This window comes from Silurus meridionalis, chromosome 11 (assembly GCF_014805685.1).
Source record: "Silurus meridionalis isolate SWU-2019-XX chromosome 11, ASM1480568v1, whole genome shotgun sequence".
In the NCBI taxonomy this organism is placed as follows: domain Eukaryota; kingdom Metazoa; phylum Chordata; class Actinopteri; order Siluriformes; family Siluridae; genus Silurus; species Silurus meridionalis.
This window is the reverse complement of record NC_060894.1, coordinates 5,965,927-5,986,232: the sequence shown is the minus strand read 5'-3', so window position 1 is coordinate 5,986,232 and position 20,306 is coordinate 5,965,927. Positions and strand designations below refer to the sequence as shown.

The window sequence follows — 20,306 nt, the reverse complement described above, 5'->3', positions numbered from 1 at the left end:
TAATTACAAACAAAACCGAAGTGGAAATGAAACCCCGACTCGATTAAATGCTAAACAATCATGCCAGATTAGTGGTGGAAACCTGTCTCAAGCCTCTCCCTCCTATTGGTTGACCAAAAAAATAATCCCTCACAGCCCAAATGCCCCTCGCTGGGGGGCAAAACAGAAAGAGCCGGCTTCTTGTGGGCTCTTGCCCGAGGTGACAGGAGCTCAGGAAAGGCTGGCTCGGGCCGGCACAATCAATTCTACTAACAGGCAGGGGCTCTGATGAGGCCCGACGCCATCTGTGTGAGCAGAGCCGTGTCCCGCGTCGCCACGCCACGCTGGCACCCGGGCATACACCCAAGCTGGCAGCCGCAAGACAAACAAGCCCCCTCAGACTCGCACTCTGTTCCTCAGTCTGTCTCACTTTTTTTTTCACGCTAACACTCCCGCAGAAATACTAGTGAGATAAGAGCGGAATGGAGATTAAACATATAATGGAAACATGATGGAGCGTACAGAAATAATAAGTGAGGGATGATGAAATGTTTCGAGGGCGCCGTTACGCTGAGAAAAAGCACGCCGCCTCGGTCAGACCTCCTCATCTTTATGCAAATGGCGTGCAAAGTCCATTTTATCTCCGTCCCTCTCTGTGCTGTCCATATGTGGAGAGGCGCCTTCGCTGGCTTCAAAGAGAAGTCGTGTTGCGGACAGTGAGTGCACGTGTAAACACGTCCATCTGGGCCTCCACTCTCCAACTCTTCAACTCTCCAAATCTCACAGAGTAGACTGGCCAAGGTCACGCACGACCGGCAAAGTCAACTCTGACTAAAATCCGAATCGCGATCCAGGTGTCACAACTTGAGACGCGGTGGCGTCGGGTTTTTCAAGTTCGATTCGATTAAGTTTTAACAATGGACTCTGTCAGGAGGTAGCGTTACAGAAATCTGTTCTACAGTAAAAAAAAAAAAAAAAAAAAAAGAGAGAGATAGGAATGGAAAATGGAACCTTGATGTCTTTTTTCCATTTTTTTTATATCGTGGAAGATTTCGACTTGATGATAACGTCTTGCATGCCCTGGCTACGTGTTTTAGACTCCACGCTGAACGCCTTGCAGTCGTTATGAAGGGGTACACATGAGTACGATGCAACAGTCGCCTAACGTTAACACAGGGTTCCCTTTCAGTTTTTGGGAATCGACCAATAAGCAGTGGTGACATCGAGATTCACGAGTAAAAGTGTCCCTTTAAACTTTCACTTAAGGTAAAAGTACAAAAGTATTTGCTTCCAAATGTACTTAAGTATCCAAAGTACTATGATTTATTATGGCTATAATGTTCCTGTTGTCATTTTTGTCACAAGACTTTTTGCTTAATCAACTGAAAAGACTCTGTTACTCTCAACACACCAATCTATTAATAAAATGATATTAATGAGACAAACACTGATTGATATCCATTCAAATTGAGCAAAAATATTGTGAAAACGAGGCCACGGTTGTTGTGGCGAGTTCGAGTTTCTTCCATCATTTATTCCTTTCAAAATGTTTTGCTTGCTGTTGAACTGATGCTGATCTGTATGTTCGTGCTAAGCAGATTCCACCGTGCGCTAATCGAGCTAAGACAAGTTGCAAACAGAGCGTGTGCTTGACCAGTTTCGTATCCACTCATAAATAAAAAGGAACGACTGATTTCAGAAAATGCAGTTGAGTAAAAAAGAAAAAACATTCGGCTTTGAAATGTAGTGAAGTAAAAGTCTCTCTAAATGGAAAAGCTTCAGTAATGTACAGACAAGCAAAAAAAAAAAGCTACTGATGTACAGTACAATAACTTTCTAAGAACTCTACCTAACTAACCGTCCCAGAACAGAAAGCAAAACTCGGCAACGTGTAGTAATTAGCCTCGTATGTAATGGTAGATAGACCTGATCAGAAATCCGAGGATAAAATGAATCACCTCTGTGCTGCTTTGGTGGTCTCTGCTTAATGGAGCTGAAAAAGCTGGAAAGATTTCCAATCGGACTCTCGAGCAAATGCGGAATCAACTTCAAACAAGCCACGGACCGGATTCTTTTATTAGGCCGAGCTTTTTTAAAAATTTGTTTTATTCAAAGGCTCACAGATGTAATTGTTAACGTAGTTGTGTTTGTTCTCGAATGCGTCACTTGATGTTTTATTTAGTTGTGTTTAATTTTTCTCTTTGTTTTTCGACCAACCCGATTTTCATTTGATATATTCTTTCAACTGTTCGAATCAAAAGAAATTAGATCAAATAATCCAGAACAACATGATTATTTATTTCATTGCTAACATTACTATCAGGGTTTTATAACCCTAGACATGGAGCTGCCGTTCGGAATTTTTCGAAACCTCATCAGGAACGGTATTAGCAGTGCGGTGAATCCGCTTTTCTACAGTATCCTTTCGCTTCGAGCGTTCCGCGAGACTCCCGGAAAGAGTTTTGGAACAGTGTTGCGGCAAAAGAACACACGTGGGAGCAGACAGTCTTTGTAAAACTGTAATGTTCCATAAAAACACGCGTCGTCGCACTTCCATAAATCACAACTAGCAGCTCTAATTACTGTCAAGCAGCCTCTTGTAAGAAAAAAAGTGACTCATCAGTACAGATACTTCACTCCTTCCTTCTCTCCAGTGTGAAGACAGAAAGACAGGAAGAGAGAGGGGGAGGGGAGGAGGAGCGCGTCGGAAGGTAATAAAGCGAAAATGAGCGTTTTTTAATGCATGTTGCTGTGCACATGCCGTCACTCAAACGACAGAAGACAGACGCCGGCTCGGTACACCTGCCTCACCCAATCGAACGTGTCCAATTAGGTGCCATTACGATGTTCGCAACTGTTACGGTGGCCGTGTTCACGTGCGATAATTGAAACCCTTCGAAAACGACGTCGAGGAACAAACGCGCAGCAAAAGTGCTCTCGTTGCTTTTGTTGCTGCTTTTAAAAATAAACTTTCGGGTGATAAAAGAATGAAGTTTAGTCGTTGTATTTTTTTAGCTTTCTTTTACACTAGAACTGTGAGGTGAGCATAGTGAATATATACTGTATATATTAAAAAAATAAAGCTTCAAGCTCCAACTATGATGGAAATGAGATGGTTCATTAAAAATGTACACTATATGGACAAAAGTTTATGGACACCTCACCAAAAGATTGGTATGTGCTTTTCAAGGATCCCATTCCACATTTCCCATTAGATGATATAATAACTGCCATTCTTCTGGGAAGATGTTCCACAAGATTTTGGAGTGTGGAGATTTGAGCTTCTTCAGACACAAGGGTGTCAGTAAAGTCAGGTACCGATGTGGGTGAGGTGAGGGGGCCTGGGGTTCCAATTCATTCCAAAGGTGTTTGCAGCCACTCAAGATCTTCCACTACAACCCATGCAAAGCATATTTTCATGGAGCTGGCTTTGTGTACAGAGGCAACTGGTTTGTATCTTCCAGTTCAGGTGAGAAACCAATTAAATTCTACCTCATCCATAGACATTCGACACAATTGTGTCTGTGTGTTAACAATTTGGGAAAGAAATCAGGTATGGCTGGAAAAGTCTGGTGTCCCAATACCTTTGTCTATATAATGTAAATGCAAACATCTAAAAGAGCACCCGTAAATATTTGAGGTGTTGATTAATGTTCTGTTACAGCAGAACATCAAAACACAGGTTAATATTAATGCTCTGGTTCTAATGCACTTGAGTGTATCCATAGTAACAGCTTATAGACAGGGACGGCTTCACAAACCACATCGTTATTTTAATTTAACATTTATATCATGTGGTGCATTTTCTGTTAACGTTTAGTTCATATTTATGGATGGAATTTGATTAAAATATTTAATCGCGATTAATCGCACGATTTTCATGAGTTGACTCATAATTAATCAAAACTTAATCGCACATTTTTATCTGTTCTGAATGGACCTGAAATTAATACTTTTCAAGTTTTTTTCTCTAATTAACATGGATATGGACAAATATCGCTGCTTAATGCAAATGTGTGTTTATTATTAGTGAAACTCAACAAAGAGCATGAAGACAAAATATTCGTGTACAAGTAATTGTGGTGTTTTGAATGACGCAAATCATCAGGACACCAAACGGAACTTTTGCTATGTTTCCACACGGACAGTTTTATTTGCCGGACATTTGCATCATGGCGGATTTTGGTGCTTGTTTATTTATTTATTTTTATATCCGAGTAGAGAAAGGACGTTATGAATAAGTGTTGGGTTGAAGGTTTTGATCTTTACTTTTATATTTATTTATTTATATTTGTAATAAAAAATTCTGCTTCAATTGTGCATTAATAAAATTAGTGCCGTTAAAACAAATTTGCGTTATTAATGCGTTGATTTTGACAGCCCTATATCCCTATAGCATACACAATATTGCCAAAACATTCTCCACATTTAGTCCCGAATCCTATAATTCCCTCCACTCTTCTGGGAAGAGGTTTCACTAAATTCGTTACGTGGAGCTGTGAAATGTTCATAAACACGGATTCGCTAATAGAGGGTTCTGCCTGTGTTTGGAAAAAAAATCTAAGTTAACCTCCCATTTTACAGACTTAATATTCGTATGGTGCGAAGCTCATGAACGTTTAGCGTGGTGTTAGATTTCATTAGCGAATCATTAAATAGTGATTAAAGAACGATCACGGCCAAGACTGGTGCGGAATAATGTGTTTGCAGCGTTGAGCTTGGGGCACGAGCACGGGCGAACGAACGGGAGAGGCGAAGTGAGACACAGCCTAGCAGAGAGGAGGATAAGAAAAAGGAAAGGATGAAGAAAAAAAAAGGCACAGCTAATGCATGAGCCCCTAATAGAGACCTGCAGAAATCAATAGTGACAGATCGTGTTACATGAGAATCGAATAGAGTAGTGTGAATATCAGCGAGACTTTGGACAATGCTTTGGAGGAAACAGTATGGGTGAGGGAGAAAGAGAGGGAGAGACTGTGTGTGTGTGTGTGTGTGTGTGGTGGGGGGGTGTAACTGATAGCGAGCAAAAGATAGGTGGAGAGAAAATAAAAGAGAGAGTGCGATCATATTTGTGAGAGACAAAATGATAAACTGATGATTAGAAAAAAGGCAAGGTGTATGTTTAAGGAAAAAATGAGTATGTTATCAAAAGGTAGCATGAAGAGAGAGAAAGGAAAATGTTGAGAGCGGGAGAGGGAGTAAGAGAGAGAGAGAGAGAGAGAGAGAGAGAGAGAGAGAGAGAGAGAGAGAGATTAGCATAAGAAATAATACAATAAAGAAGCCAAATATTGTGACAGAGAAAAAGACAGACAGATAGACAGACAGACAGTACGAAGGAAAGAGGTGGGGTTATGAGAGAGAGAGAGAGAGAGAGAGAGCGAGAGAGAGAGAGAGAGAGAGAGAGAGAGAGAGAGAGAAAGAGAGAGAGAGAGAGAGAGTAGAAGGAGGAAACAACATTAACATTAGGGAAAAATAGACAGAAAGAGCAAGACAGAATCAAAGAGAATATGAGACAGGGGAAAAGAGAGGGAGAAAACGTGCGAGCCAACAGGACAGAGATAATGAGGCAGGGGTAGAAAAGAGATGCAAGGAATAAAAAGACAAAGCACTGTGATATACAGTACTGAGGGAAAGAAAGGTAGAGCGCGGGGAGATGCTACCAGACGTGGAAGGTAAAAGAAAAAGAGAGATGGGAGACAATCAAAGACGGCAAGAGATGCACGAGTGAAATGTAAAAGACGTGTGTGAGACAGAATGACAGAGAGACACAGACAGACTTCTGAATGAGAAAGCGAAAGAAGCGGAAAGATGTTGTATACTGTATGTGCTGTATGATAGAGTGAAAGGCAGGCGGGGGGAGAGAGAGAAGAGTGAGGAGAAATAAACACACCTGAGAGAGGCCCGAGAGAAAGAGAAATAAGCGAGGGAGGGAATGGAAGTGAGGGAGGGACAGCGGATGAATGTTTAAAGGATTTAAACAGCAGAGAGACACAGAGACACTGCGAAACAGAGAGATTTTCTGTGTGTATGAGATGTCACCCCTTTCCACCCCCTCCACCTGAATCCCCCTGGCTCTCTACGGTACACCGTCATACATCAATCTGATCCAGGATCAAAGGGCGATCACGTCGCTACTATGGTAACAGCCTGTAAGGCTTATCTGTGATGTGGCGGCTCGGATGTTTCCGCACGTCGGATCGTGTCGCCTGTTTGGATGCACTAACCTCAGAATGGCCGTGGGGTAAATACTGCTGTAACATAGAGCAGAGAGCGATGACACTATCAGTCACAGAGGCCCCGTGCTACAACTAACACCGAGTGCACCGAATAAAGGCTGCACTAGATACAACATGAACAGAGTGCACAGGCCACAACGTCCACTGATGTCAGGAGCTACAGTACACAAAGGACAATAAGGCTACTGGAACCGAACCGAATCCCTTGTGTGTGTGTGTCAACACACTTGACCAATAAACCTGATTCTGATTCTGCCATATAGTGCAGCAAGTGACCAAGTTTACTACAGACAAGTACACCAAGGGCAATAAGGCCATACAGCAGAGACATACAGTACATGACCAACTGCACCAAACACATCAATGGCCAAGCACACTAGGGGTATATATTAAGCGACCGAATAGAGTATTTCAAAAACTATAAAAGCAAAAAAAAATGACCAAGTACACCAAGGTCATATGGTCAATAAGATAAGATGCATTTATTTGTCACAAATAATTACAGGGCAGTGAAAAAAAATTTTCTTCGTATATCCCAAAGGAAAACTGGGGACAGAGCGCAGGGTCAGCCATGATACTCCTGGATCACAGAGGATTAAGAGCCTTGCTCAAGGGCCCCAAGAGTGGCAGCTTAGCGATACCGGGGCTTGAACCCTCCGATCAGTAACCCAGAGCCGTAACCACTGAGCTCCCACTTCCCCAAAGACCAAATACACCAAATACACCAAGGTTATATCCTAAGTGATCAAGGACATTTAGTAAATGACCAGGTATACCAAGGACAAGTAAACAGGAGGTTCACCAAGGTTAGTCTGGTGTAGGCCATTATGCTTCCTTCTATGCAGAGATCATACATGCATCTGAAGTTTGAACTGCTTCCTCTGCTGGCTCAAGATCAGAGGCTTTCCTTTGCCGATCTTCTACTTTGAAGGCTCTGGGATCTTTTTTTTTTTTTTATGCGTTCCACGTGGGGCCATGTCTTAGAATTACAAAGCGAACTTGATTTGAAAAAAAGATTTTTTGATAAAACTGGTCTTATCTGGAAATGATCATCACCTTGAAATTCAGAGAGATACTCTTAAAAATGTCTTACATTAAATTGTTTTTTTAAATGTTAGCAAGTTAAAGAGGCGTTTATGACTCTTTTTTTTCCATACAGTGTGCCAGTGGCAGCTTGGTGCTTAGGATTCTGTTCAACTGAGTAGAATGCTGTGAATTGAAATCCCATAATATCAGCGTTGGTCTGTTGAGCAAGGTCATTAACCTTCAACTGCTCAGCTCTCTGCTTGGATTGTATTTTTCTTCACTTGCAAATTGCTGTGGGAAGAAAAAACAGAAAACATCCTGCCAAATGAGTATCGCAAACTTAGCCATAGAAATGTTATTAATTGCTTTCAGAACTATGACCTAAACTATAGTTGGTTACTAACACAAATCTCAACTACTGTACAAAACTGTATTTTCTGCATTACATTAAAATGCTCCTGTAATTAGCGGATGTCTGTCATGGCTCGCTTTCTCCAAATGAGATTTCAAATGTTTTTAAAGCTACACTGCCCAATGAATCGATGGAAACTCGTTACAGTTTTGTTTGCTTTTTTATTCTTCATTGATCAAATGTCATTGATCTGTAATTTCAGGCCTATATAAGTCTGTATAATTGCTGACAGCAGGATTAACCGGTTGTTGCCACGAAGAGCTACTTTCCAGCTGAGTTTAATTCCAACCATCGTCTTTAATCCAGCTAATCGATGTCCTCCTGATGCATCTCGATATCAGAGCCAATGGCATCTGATTAGAGTCGCAGGAAAACTGTCACGGATTTAAAGGAGCCAATAGGAATCGATGATTTATGGAACATTTTTCAGAAATGATTAGGAGATTAATGTTCTGTTGATTTCCATTTTACATCACGCTCCCATCGTGTCGAAGTCGAGATATCGGTATTATTAATGGTGGCAGCAAATCTACCTCCATCACCCTAGAACGCATTTGTATTCAGTATTAGCTGACTTGTCAAGAGTAGTGAGTGAACTTTATGATGGATGGAGTCCATTTAGCAGTTAATGAATTCCTTTAGTCCTACAACATGCCAACAGCCTCGATACCTACATACAAATCTTGTTGCTGTTATGCCCCAGTGCAGACCTGAAATGCTTGCAGATTAAACTACTATTGATATACTGTACCGAAGCAAGTTGGACAAATTAGTAGACTGGGCTCTGGGGACAAGCAGATTTCATGTCCGGGTTATTAGTCTCCGTAATTCATAGTTGCCCAGAAAACAGAAAAATAAAGAAAAAAAATTTATCGATATTGACTTTTACAACCCCAAATTTTTACAACTTTACACTTTAAACATGACCTTCCTCACGGTTATGCTTTATCTATAATACAAGCTTCTAAATTTCGAAGTTAATGAATTTAGTGATCGAAAACACTTAGAAAAGGCGAGGATCTTAACAATCCCAGAGACTATCTTTTCTGAGCTCATGAGAATTGAAAGGACCAAGTTTAGACGGATTGGAAATAGATCTTATAAGATGCTCCAACTCACAGTAGAGATGTATCGGACACCTTCCAGTTTATGAAGGCTCAAGACGAGCTGAAGAATTATATCACAGTTGCCTTGGGAACGTCTGGGGAACCCCAAGAGGAGCTGGAGAATGTGGTGGATAAAAATCTCGGCGCTAGACTCGACTAATTTCTTCATGCGTGAAACCATTATTTTTTTGACTCTGTCAAACGTGATCATGAACTCCTATCTTAGTTTGTATTCATGCTTTTAATTAGCTTACTAGCTTGGCATACATTTTCACATTATCGTTACTAAAGATACTACAGTTCATCCTAACGAGTCAGGTCCCTGAGCAACCAGGGACAGGAACAAAGGACTGGGCAGCAAACTGGAGGAACTAAGCTAATAAATGTACAATTTGCCAACCTCTGTGTAGAACACACCAAAAGTTCAACAGAAAAATCACCTAACAGAAAGCATTTGTCAGTTAAAAAAAGATGAAAAAAACACACCTGCTTTGTGTCCAAAGGTGAGCATGTATGGAGAAAACGAAGGTCACATAAAGTCCACAGCTTGTGCTACAGGACCTTTTGGCATTGCGCGCTACTTTCAAGCTTCTTTTAACACACCGTGACTCAACCCCTCCCCCTCACTTCCCCAGCACTGTATAAGTCAATCATCAACAAGAAAAGAGCCTGCCAGGGCCTCCTGTCATGCTTCCACTCATACCCCCCGTCTAACAAATAAACAGGTGAAGGGGCTTCTACAGGTGATAGGTAGAGCGACGGCGAAGCTTCTCGTTGTCCTACATTTCCATTTGTCTGTCAGCGAGGGCTTCCTCCGTCTCCCTGTGGTGAAAGGAATGCTTTAATTAGGTCTGGAGAGGTTCTTTTCCTCGTCCAGCCGGCGTAGGTGCTCTGCCGAAGGGGGGGATTTCCACCATCCTGTCAGCGTCGCTTGCTTTGAGTTTAAACTCTGTCATAATCAAAGATGCTGCCATGACTGCTGATACAAACCCCAATCATAAGGTGATATGGAACCGCCAGCACATCTCAATGTCACCAACAGCTAGCTTTATCCTGCATGTTCATGTTTCTATCTATCTATCTATCTATCTATCTATCTATCTATCTATCTATCTATCTATCTATCTATCTATCTATCTATCTATCTATCTATCTATCTTTTTATCTATCCCTCATTAATAATAAAAAGTGGTGGATGAAGCACACAAACCATGTAGGTGAGTAAAAGTAGAGATTTATTTTCTAAAATATTCCTCCTGTAACAGTAAAAATGCTCCCTTTAAACTTTCACTTGACTAAAAGTCAAAAGGTATTTGCCTTCAAATGTACTTAAGTATCCAAAGTACTATGATTTATTACAGCTATAATGTTCCTATTATTATTTTTGTCACAAGATTTTTTGCTTACTCTAGATCACTCTAGATCACTCGATCTATTAATAGAATGATATTAATGAGTCAAACACTGATTGATATCCATTCAAATGCTCACGAGTCCAATGTGAACTGTTGAACCGATGCTGAACTGTATGTTGGTGATAAATAGACACCACCAAAGCTGTGGTCAAAACAGGTTTAAAACAATCGACCCTGATTGGTGGCTTCACTGCGTGCCAGTTACGTTTTTATCTACTCATAAATAAAAAAGGAACGACTGATTTCGCAAAATGTAGTTGAGTAAAAAGTAGAATATTTGTGAAATGTAGTGAAGTTAAAAAAAAAGTCGCTCGGAATAAAAACGATTTAGTAAAGTACAGAGCCGCAAAAAAGCTACTTAACTATAGTAACGAATTACATTTCCTTCATTCCTGTTTATCACTTTATATTATACACACAATCCTTTACTCAGCTTTACTCAGTTAATTCTAAGTTAGCTACATGAATTGAGTTAGCATGAGCGCTGTTTTTCTTAGCATGATCGTGCCAGTTTATGTGTCATGACCAACGTTGGACAAAAACATAATAATAAATTATAGGTGGCACAGAATAGCACTGGGAATTGGAAAACATGAAGCTGTGTGTGTGTGTGTGTGTGTGTGTGTGTTTTCTTGTGTAGTGTTTGGTGGTGGCAGCGGGATGCCGCGTTCTACCAAGCGTGTTAAATAAAACACGACATGTAGGGAGCAGTCCACTTTCACGGAGTTGAGGCGCTATAAACAGCGCTCGCCATATCCTAGCAAGACTCCAGGAAATGATTAAACCCTGCCATGCTAACAATAAAGCGCGACAAACGTAAACGGTATCAGAAAAGGCAGCGGTCGGTAATGGAGATGAAATTGTACAGAAGATAATTTCAGGAATATATTAGGTGTGGAAAGCAGCTGTCAGGACAATTCTTCTGAGGAGACGGACTGTAGAAAAATGCGCTCTATTAAAGACGGTAAACACGGGAGGCTTTTGTAGAAAGTGGGAGGGGGCAGAAAGAGAGAAAGAATGAGAGAATGAGCCACACTTTGTCGAGCAGGCAGTCGGCCCCACAGAAACACAAAACAAGTGTTTGTGTGGGCAGCAGGCTGAGGACTGGACGCTCACACTGCAGCGTTATCTGCAGTCCAAAAGCTCCATTAGCCGGAGGTTTTAATTAGCGTGTTGCTGTGAGGGAGCCATTAAGACGGATTTGGCGTGGAGATGGAGCGCCTACTGATGGAGAGCGCATGGACTGCGGCTAACACCTGGCACACGCGCATACGCGCACTCACACGCGCACGCACAAGACACTGCTACTGCGGGGATGCTGACATCATGTTCATACAGAGGTGAGTGTTAGAACCGAGAAAACTCATCACCTTCATCAGGAAAGCAGCTCGAGCAGAACAGCGTGTCGGAAAAACAACAAAAATAAATTGGAGGTGAAAGAGAGAAAAAAAAAACTCTCACTGCAGCTATGAAGCTTCTTGAGTATCGTCTGCATCTATCTATCTATCTGTCTGTCTGTCTGTCTGTCTGTCTGTCTGTCTGTCTGTCTGTCTGTCTGTCTGTCTGTCTATCTATCTATCTATTTGTGTATTTATTTGTATGTTATATGCATATATAGCTGCTTGTCTGTCTATCTGCCTCTTTCTCTTAATCAATCAATCCATCTGTCTTTCGATCTGCTTTTTGTCCATGTACACATGTATATATCTGTCTGTCTAGCTGCTTCTCTCTGTCTTTTTATGTCTCTGTTTCTCATCTAATAATGAAATGTATGAGCAGTGAAGAAGATGCAGCAGTTCAGTAAACTAAGGTAGTCTTCACAGCAGCTGGAGTATCAGCACAGCTGCGGCTCGAACTTAACTCTCTGCTTCTTATGGAACAGTGAGGTATGTGTATATATATATATATATATATATATATATATATATATATATATATATATATATATGTCTATTTTTTTTGTCTCTCTCACCATTTTCAGGGTGCTCCATCTCTCCGATGCTGCCGTCAGGCGTGGTCCTCTCGTAGTGTTCCTCGGGCAGTGCCAGGGGGCCGAGGCGTGGCCCTGACGAGCTCTTGCTGCTGGGTGTCTCCGACTCCTCAAGGCCGCTGTCATAGTAACTCTGCTGTGACGAGTCCTGGGTGTCCGGCACCGGATTGGCTGTGGAGAACGTCACTCTGCGGTGCGGCAGCTGCGGAGCGAGAGAAGAGCGGGCCGTCAGGTCACAGCGCGCTAATTACGGCCTGATTCGAACTTCCCGGCTCCTAACTAGGCTAATTGATCACCAAATTTGTAATATCACACTTGGAGAGACACGGGGCCTTATTTTCCAGGCCGCGCAAATGTTTTCGAGGGGTAACTAATGAGGAAGTGTTTCCTTCCTCGGTGTTAGCCAAGGGTACTCCTGACACACGGCTCAGTGCGGCTCGGCAGTGTGAAAAATCCCTAATTAAATTCATTGATATTAGTGTGAAGATGACCTCCGTCTTTCAGTGAGACAGAAAGAAATAAAACTCACACACACACACACACACACACACACACACACACACACACACACACACACAAGCTAGCACAAACACACACACTGGCACACAGGCTAGCACAAACACATATCACTGAGGAGCTCATAAAACAGTGGAAATCACTGATCCTGTAGAAAAACTCTTTTCCCCATGCTGCATTAGTTTCCATTATGCTGAGAGTAGGTGAGGATCAATAGCACAAACACACACACACACACACACACACACACACACACACACACACACACACATACACATACACACAAATAAACATTCATTTCAGAGCAAGAATCAGAGCAAAGCAAGAATCAGAGCCATTAAGATGGCCATATAAAAGCTCCATTAACGGAGCCATTTAAAACATATAGGAGTGCCATTACCGGCATGTTCTTCATCAGCGTCAACTAGAATCTGCTTTGTGCGTGTGTGTGCGAGTGTGTGTGTGTGTTTATCCAAACACAGGATACCATCAGCTCCCAACTTCCTTCTGGTCCCCCTCTCCCTCCCTCCCTCCCTTCTCCTCCATCACCCCTGGGTGCTTATTTATTTATCTGATCATTTATTTATCTGTTTGTCTGCTCATTCTCCTCAGTTCCCGCCTTCTCTTCCCGCTTTTCCTGCCTAATGTGTTCATATTAAATGTGCTGCTGGTGCACTCGCTCACGTGCTGTATCTCTCCACCGCGCACACTCTCGCACATATCAGTCATCAGCTCGCGCGCCGTGCGCTCCCTCCGGCTCTGCAGTGCATGGCTCGAGTAGCACTGCAACTCGCAGGAGAGCGTTTTGCTTGCGCGGTAATTATATCGGCTTCCCGAGGAAACGCAAATACGGGGGCACGCGAGCGAACGCTTCCAGGCTGCCACCGGTGGAGCAACATGTGTCTGTATCAGAAATCCATCAGGTAGCTTTAGGTTATTCACCACACCCCAATTTACTCGCTCGATTCCTAGTTTACAGCCAGATGTAGTTCCTCTCCAAACTGTTAGCGCAAGATGGAGGCACAAAGTCATATAGTATAGTATAGTATAGTATAGTATAGTATAGTATAGTATAGTATAGTATAGTACAGTATGATAAAGTATAGTATAGTACAGTATGATAAAGTATAGTATAGTGCTGTATAGTATGATAAAGTATAGTATAGTACATATCGTATGATAAAGTAAAGTATAGTACATATAGTATGATAAAGTATAGTATAGTGCAGTACGATAAAGTATAGTACTGTATAGTATGATAGTATAGTATAGTCATATAGTATGATAAAGTATAATACTGTATAGTATGATAAAGTATAGTATAGTACAGTATGCTAAAGTATAGTATAGTACATATAGTATGATAAAGTATAGTATAGTACAGTATGATAAAGTATAGTATAGTACTGTATAGCATGATAAAGTATAGTATAGTACATATAGTATGATAAAGTATAGTACTGTATAGTATGATAAAGTATAGTATAGTACATATAGTATGATAAAGTATAGTATAGTACAGTACAGTATGATGAAGTGTAGTATAGTACAGTATGATAAAGTATAGTATAGTACAGTATAGTATGATGAAGTATAGTATAGTATAGTATGATGAAGTATAGTATAGTACAGTATGATGAAGTATAGTATAGTACAGTATGATGAAGTATAGTATAGTACAGTATGATGAAGTATAGTATAGTACTGTATAGCATGATAAAGTATAGTATAGTACATATAGTATGATAAAGTATAGTACTGTATAGTATGATAAAGTATAGTATAGTACATATAGTATGATATAGTATAGTACAGTATGATAAAGTATAGTATAGTACAGTATAGTATGATGAAGTATAGTATAGTACAGTATGATGAAGTATAGTATAGTACAGTATGATGAAGTATAGTATAGTACTGTATAGCATGATAAAGTATAGTATAGTACATATAGTATGATAAAGTATAGTACTGTATAGTATGATAAAGTATAGTATAGTACATATAGTATGATAAAGTATAGTATAGTACAGTATGATAAAGTATAGTATAGTACAGTACAGTATGATGAAGTGTAGTATAGTACAGTATGATAACGTATAGTATAGTACAGTATGATAAAGTATAGTACAGTACAGTATGATGAAGTATAGTATAGTACAGTATGATAAAGTATAGTATAGTACAGTATAGTATGATGAAGTATAGTATAGTACAGTATGATGAAGTATAGTATAGTACAGTATGATGAAGTATACAGGGAGTGCAGAATTATTAGGCAAATGAGTATTTTGACCACATCATCCTCGTTATGCATGTTGTCTTACTCCAAGCTGTATAGGCTGGAAAGCCTACTACCAATTAAGCATATTAGGTGATGTGCATCTCTGTAATGAGAAGGGGTGTGGTCTAATGACATCAATACCCTATATCAGGTGTGCATAATTATTAGGCAACTTCCTTTCCTTTGGCAAAATGGGTCAAAAGAAGGACTTGACAGGCTCAGAAAAGTCAAAAATAGTGAGATATATTGCAGAGGGATGCAGCAGTCTTAAAATAGCCAAGCTTCTGAAGCGTGATCATCGAACAATCAAGCGTTTCATTCAAAATAGTCAACAGGGTCGCAAGAAGCGTGTGGAAAACCAAGGCGCAAAATAACTGCCCGTGAACTGAGAAAAGTCAAGCGTGCAGCTGCCAAGATGCCACTTGCCACCAGTTTGGCCATATTTCAGAGCTGCAACATCACTGGAGTGCCCAAAAGCACAAGGTGTGCAATACTCAGAGACATGGCCAAGGTAAGAAAGGCAGAAAGTCGACCACCACTGAACAAGACACACAAGCTGAAACGTCAAGACTGGGCCAAGAAATATCTCAAGACTGATTTTTCTAAGGTTTTATGGACTGATGAAATGAGAGTGAGTCTTGATGGGCCAGATGGATGGGCCCGTGGCTGGATTGGTAAAGGGCAGAGAGCTCCAGTCCGACTCAGGCGCCAGCAAGGTGGAGGTGGAGTACTGGTTTGGGCTGGTATCATCAAAGATGAGCTTGTGGGGCCTTTTCGGGTTGAGGATGGAGTCAAGCTGAACTCCCAGTCCTACTGCCAGTTTCTGGAAGACACCTTCTTCAAGCAGTGGTACAGGAAGAAGTCTGCATCCTTCAAGAAAAACATGATTTTCATGCAGGACAATGCTCCATCACACACGTCCAAGTACTCCACAGCGTGGCTGGCAAGAAAGGGTATAAAAGAAGAAAATCTAATGATATGGCCTCCTTGTTCACCTGATCTGAACCCCATTGAGAACCTGTGGTCCATCATCAAATGTGCGATTTACAAGGAGGAAAACAGTACACCTCTCTGAACAGTGTCTGGGAGGCTGTGGTTGCTGCTGCACGCAATGTTGATGGTGAACAGATCAAAACACTGACAGAATCCATGGATGGCAGGCTTTTGAGTGTCCTTGCAAAGAAAGGTGGCTATATTGGTCACTGATTTGTTTTTGTTTGGTTTTGAATGTCAGAAATGTATATTTGTGAATGTTGAGATGTTATATTGGTTTCACTGGTAAAAATAAATAATTGAAATGGGTATGAATTTGTTTTTTGTTAAGTTGCCTAATAATTATGCACAGTAATAGTCACCTGCACACACAGATATCCCCCTAAAATAGCTAAAACTAAAAACTACTTCCAAAAATATTCAGCTTTGATATTAATGAGTTTTTTGTGTTCATTGAGAACATGGTTGTTGTTCAAATTAAATCCTCAAATAAAATTAATCCTCAAAAATACAACTTGCCTAATAATTCTGCACTCCCTGTAGTATAGTACAGTATGATAAAGTATAGTATAGTACTGTATAGCATGATAAAGTATAGTATAGTACATATAGTATGATAAAGTATAGTACTGTATAGTATGATAAAGTATAGTATAGTACATATAGTATGATAAAGTATAGTATAGTACAGTATGATAAAGTATAGTATAGTACAGTATAGTATGATGAAGTATAGTATAGTACAGTATGATGAAGTATAGTATAGTACAGTATGAAAAGTATAGTATAGTACTGTATAGCATGATAAAGTATAGTATAGTACATATAGTATGATAAAGTATAGTACTGTATAGTATGATAAAGTATAGTATAGTACATATAGTATGATAAAGTATAGTATAGTACAGTATGATAAAGTATAGTATAGTTCAGTACAGTATGATGAAGTATAGTATAGTACAGTATGATAAAGTATAGTATAGTACAGTATGATAAAGTATAGTATAGTACAGTATAGTATGATGAAGTATAGTATAGTACAGTATAGTATGATAAAGCTACGGCTTGCTCATTAGGGATAAATGCACACTGTTCACCTTGACTGTTGATTTCTGTAAAGCTGCTTTAAGACAATGTCTGTTGTGAAAAGGGCTATAGAAACAAACTTGACTTGACTATAGTACAGTATAATAAAGATAGTATAGTATAGTACAGTTTAGTATAGTATAGTACATTAAGTATAATGAAGTATAGTATAGTACATTAAGTATAATGAAGTATAGTATAGTACAGTTTAGTATAATATAGTATAGTACGTTATAGTATAATGAAATATAGTATAGTACAGTTTAGTATAATATAGTATAGTACGTTATAGTATAATGAAATATAGTATAGTACAGTTTAGTATAATATAGTATAGTACGTTATAGTATAATGAAGTATAGTACAGTTTAAAATTTAAACTTAAATGTTTAACTTAAATGCACTTCAATAATAATGGCCTGCTAAAAGGTTGTAAAATTAAATATGTTCATTTATAAAAACAAAGTGCATTCAGAAAGTGCAACTGCTTAAAGATACAACAATATCACTGGGAAACTTCCTGCCTTTTCAAAAATGTCCGCCACAGACGGAGTGCACATGCTCGGAGGGGTTTTGCTTTTCTGTGCCGCGTTCCTCTTATATTCAGCATAGCGATCGGGATGTTTGGATTTCAGGTGATAAATTAAACCCGACGTGGAGAAAGTTTTTGCAGACGCACCCCATCTTGAAATTTTGCTATAACATGTTTTGCACACCGCTATCCGTGGGTCTTTCACAGATATACTGAAATACGTCCACACCGACATGCACGTGCAGGCAGCGGTTTCTGTTTGCGTCATCACAACAAACTGTTTCGGCCGTTTTTTTTCGGTGATCAAAGTCTTTCGGCGGCCGAATATTCGGTGCATCCCTAGTAAACACCCTTCGCTCTTAACCAAGGCAGAAATCGAAAAGCGCTTCCCATCAACAAGCTTTTAGGGAGCATCAACAAATAGCTGTGAGCAAGAACTAGACCCAAGGCTATGCGATATACATTAAAAATAACAATAATAACCTGAGGCTTCTTTCCACAATCAATGATCAGCTTAGACTGCATGAACCCAGTGTGACTCCTTCCACTGACAGATTTTTTATTTGTATTTTTTTTATAAATGGCGATCGATGGAATTAGGCAGAACATAAAATCCACATTGAATCCTTCTTTCTCTCTGCCTTTACGTTGTTTCATAGATAAAAACTGCAGCCCCTCATTAAGCAGTCGGTATTACACCGTTGCTTATAAAAAGTCAATACGCTGAAATCCAGCAGCTCCACTCTTGATCCACCTTCAGTCAGCAGACTCCATTGTCTTAAAAATGATAAATAACTCATCCACCTCTGAGGTCGTCATTTTCTTCTTCTTCAACTTTTAAGTTGGCAGCTGTGTGACTAAATTATCGACCAATTTCTACACCTACTTTTTTCTAAAGTCTTTGACACAGTTGTTACTGTGCAATTACAAAAATATTTCAGATGAGAGGTCAGAATCTGGAGCATTTCGCAGTACTAGCTCTGAGAGGGGTGTTAATGAGCTCCTAGGTGCAGCCGATTCCAGATCTTCAGGTCGTGATTAGATTGTGTGCAATCTAAATAGAGCATTCGAGTCTGTTGTTCGCATCAAACCTCTACAGACTTAATGGTTTGCCAGACTGCTTTAAATCTTATTTGACTAACCTGAAAAATGTGTGTTGCAAAGGGACAATGCTAATCGCCTTACGTTTAGTCCTATTATATTTGGCATTTAGGGTGATGTGAATAACACTGATAATCTCTTCATCATGGCACCTGTTAATGTGTGGGATGAATTAGGCAGCAAGTGAACATCTTGTTCTCAAAGTTGAAGCTCCTGGTCTGCAGTGGACCAAGGAAGGTACAGTGGTGTTCCAAGGCATCCAAGGATCATTGATTCACGTGGGGAGCGTGAATCGAGATCTGGCCCATGTGGACGAGCTTCTGTAGCTCAAATTGGTGAAGAAGTAATGCTGTTAATGCTCCACAGAGCAGGAATGTTTAACAGCAAAAGGGGGAACAACATAATACTAGTCAGGTGGTCATACTGTTATGCCTGATCAGTGTATGTGTATTCTTTAATATGGCTTTCTGTCAATAAATCCACTATCTAAAGTCAAAAGTACACCAGTGCTCCACCACAATATCTAGAATTCATAGGAGAAACGCAGCGTAGCGAACGTAAAAATCAACAATTGAAATAAACTAAGAAAAATGGATCCAAGTTTGCTCGTCACTCTGATAGTCCTCTACATGATCATCATGTGCTAATGAACAGCTGTGTGGCATAGCCTCTGAACTATTAACTCTGAACAAATATCAATCAGAAGCTCGTAAACCGAAATGTATCACGCCGAAACCAGACGTCGCATCAAATATCCAATTATTGCAAATGAATAGAAATCGTTTCATTGAAATCAGCTGAAAGTCTGCACCTCTAACATTCACCACCATGCTTCCATTCTTTATTGTTGTCTAGGTGGAAAACATTTGCTTGGGTGGAACTGGGGCTCAGAAGGTCTAGAAATGATGTAGTGTAGAGTCTAAGCTGAACCCTCTCCAGCCACATGGGCAGAGCTCAACCAATAGTCCTGAGGTGGAATTGGACTTGATCTTGCTCCACCTACACATACATGGGCAGTCTGTTGTTCCATGCTGTACACCAGGGGTCACCAACCTTTTTGAAACTGAGAGCTACTTCTTGGGTACCGATTAATGTAAAGGGCAACCAGTTTGATACACACAGTTTCAATGATTCAACAATGATTGGCCCGAGGGCTACTCATGTGGTCCTTGCGGGCTACCTGGGGCCCGCGGGCACCACATTGGTGACCCCTGCTGTATACTGTCTAATGGGTTTGGCGTAGAAGGTTAGAAGGGGTTAAAGGAATCGCAGGATCAAGATTTTTGATGTTTCAGCAATTTCGTTTTCCAAGAAAGGTTCAATTCTTCATTCGAAGCCTATTATTAAAAAAAAAAAAAAAACGTTTAGATAATAATTAAATAAAACGGATGGACCTTATTTTAAAGCGCTTCCAGGGCTCCCAAAAAAACTGCTGATGTGTGCCGAGCCGAATATGAGTCTGACACCCCGGCGATAGTAACACATCTGAGAGCCATGATATCTCTTTTCATTGTTATGCTGATGATACACACTTTTGCTTCTAAATAGAGACTAATCTGCAACTTGCCTTACCTTGCACTACAATGTCTTACTGATACACAAGACTGGATGGTATCCAAGTAATTACTCT

The 20,306-nt window shown here is 40.2% G+C and overlaps 1 protein-coding gene across 3 annotated transcripts in view; it reads right to left on the bottom strand.

Annotated features, from left to right (window-relative positions):
• pcdh1a (protocadherin 1a) overlaps nt 1-20,306 on the bottom strand; it is an 84,759-nt gene that overhangs the window by 16,274 nt on the left and 48,179 nt on the right. For 2 of the 3 annotated variants that reach the window (XR_006927401.1, XM_046861924.1), the window contains exon 4: nt 12,147-12,366. Coding sequence is in view for 2 of the 3 variants with exons in the window: in XM_046861924.1 (XP_046717880.1) it covers nt 12,147-12,366 (220 nt within the window). In the remaining variant the exon portion in view is untranslated. Of the gene's footprint in view, nt 1-12,146; nt 12,367-20,306 lie in introns of those variants that run through there. The other variant, XM_046861925.1, reaches the window with a different exon arrangement.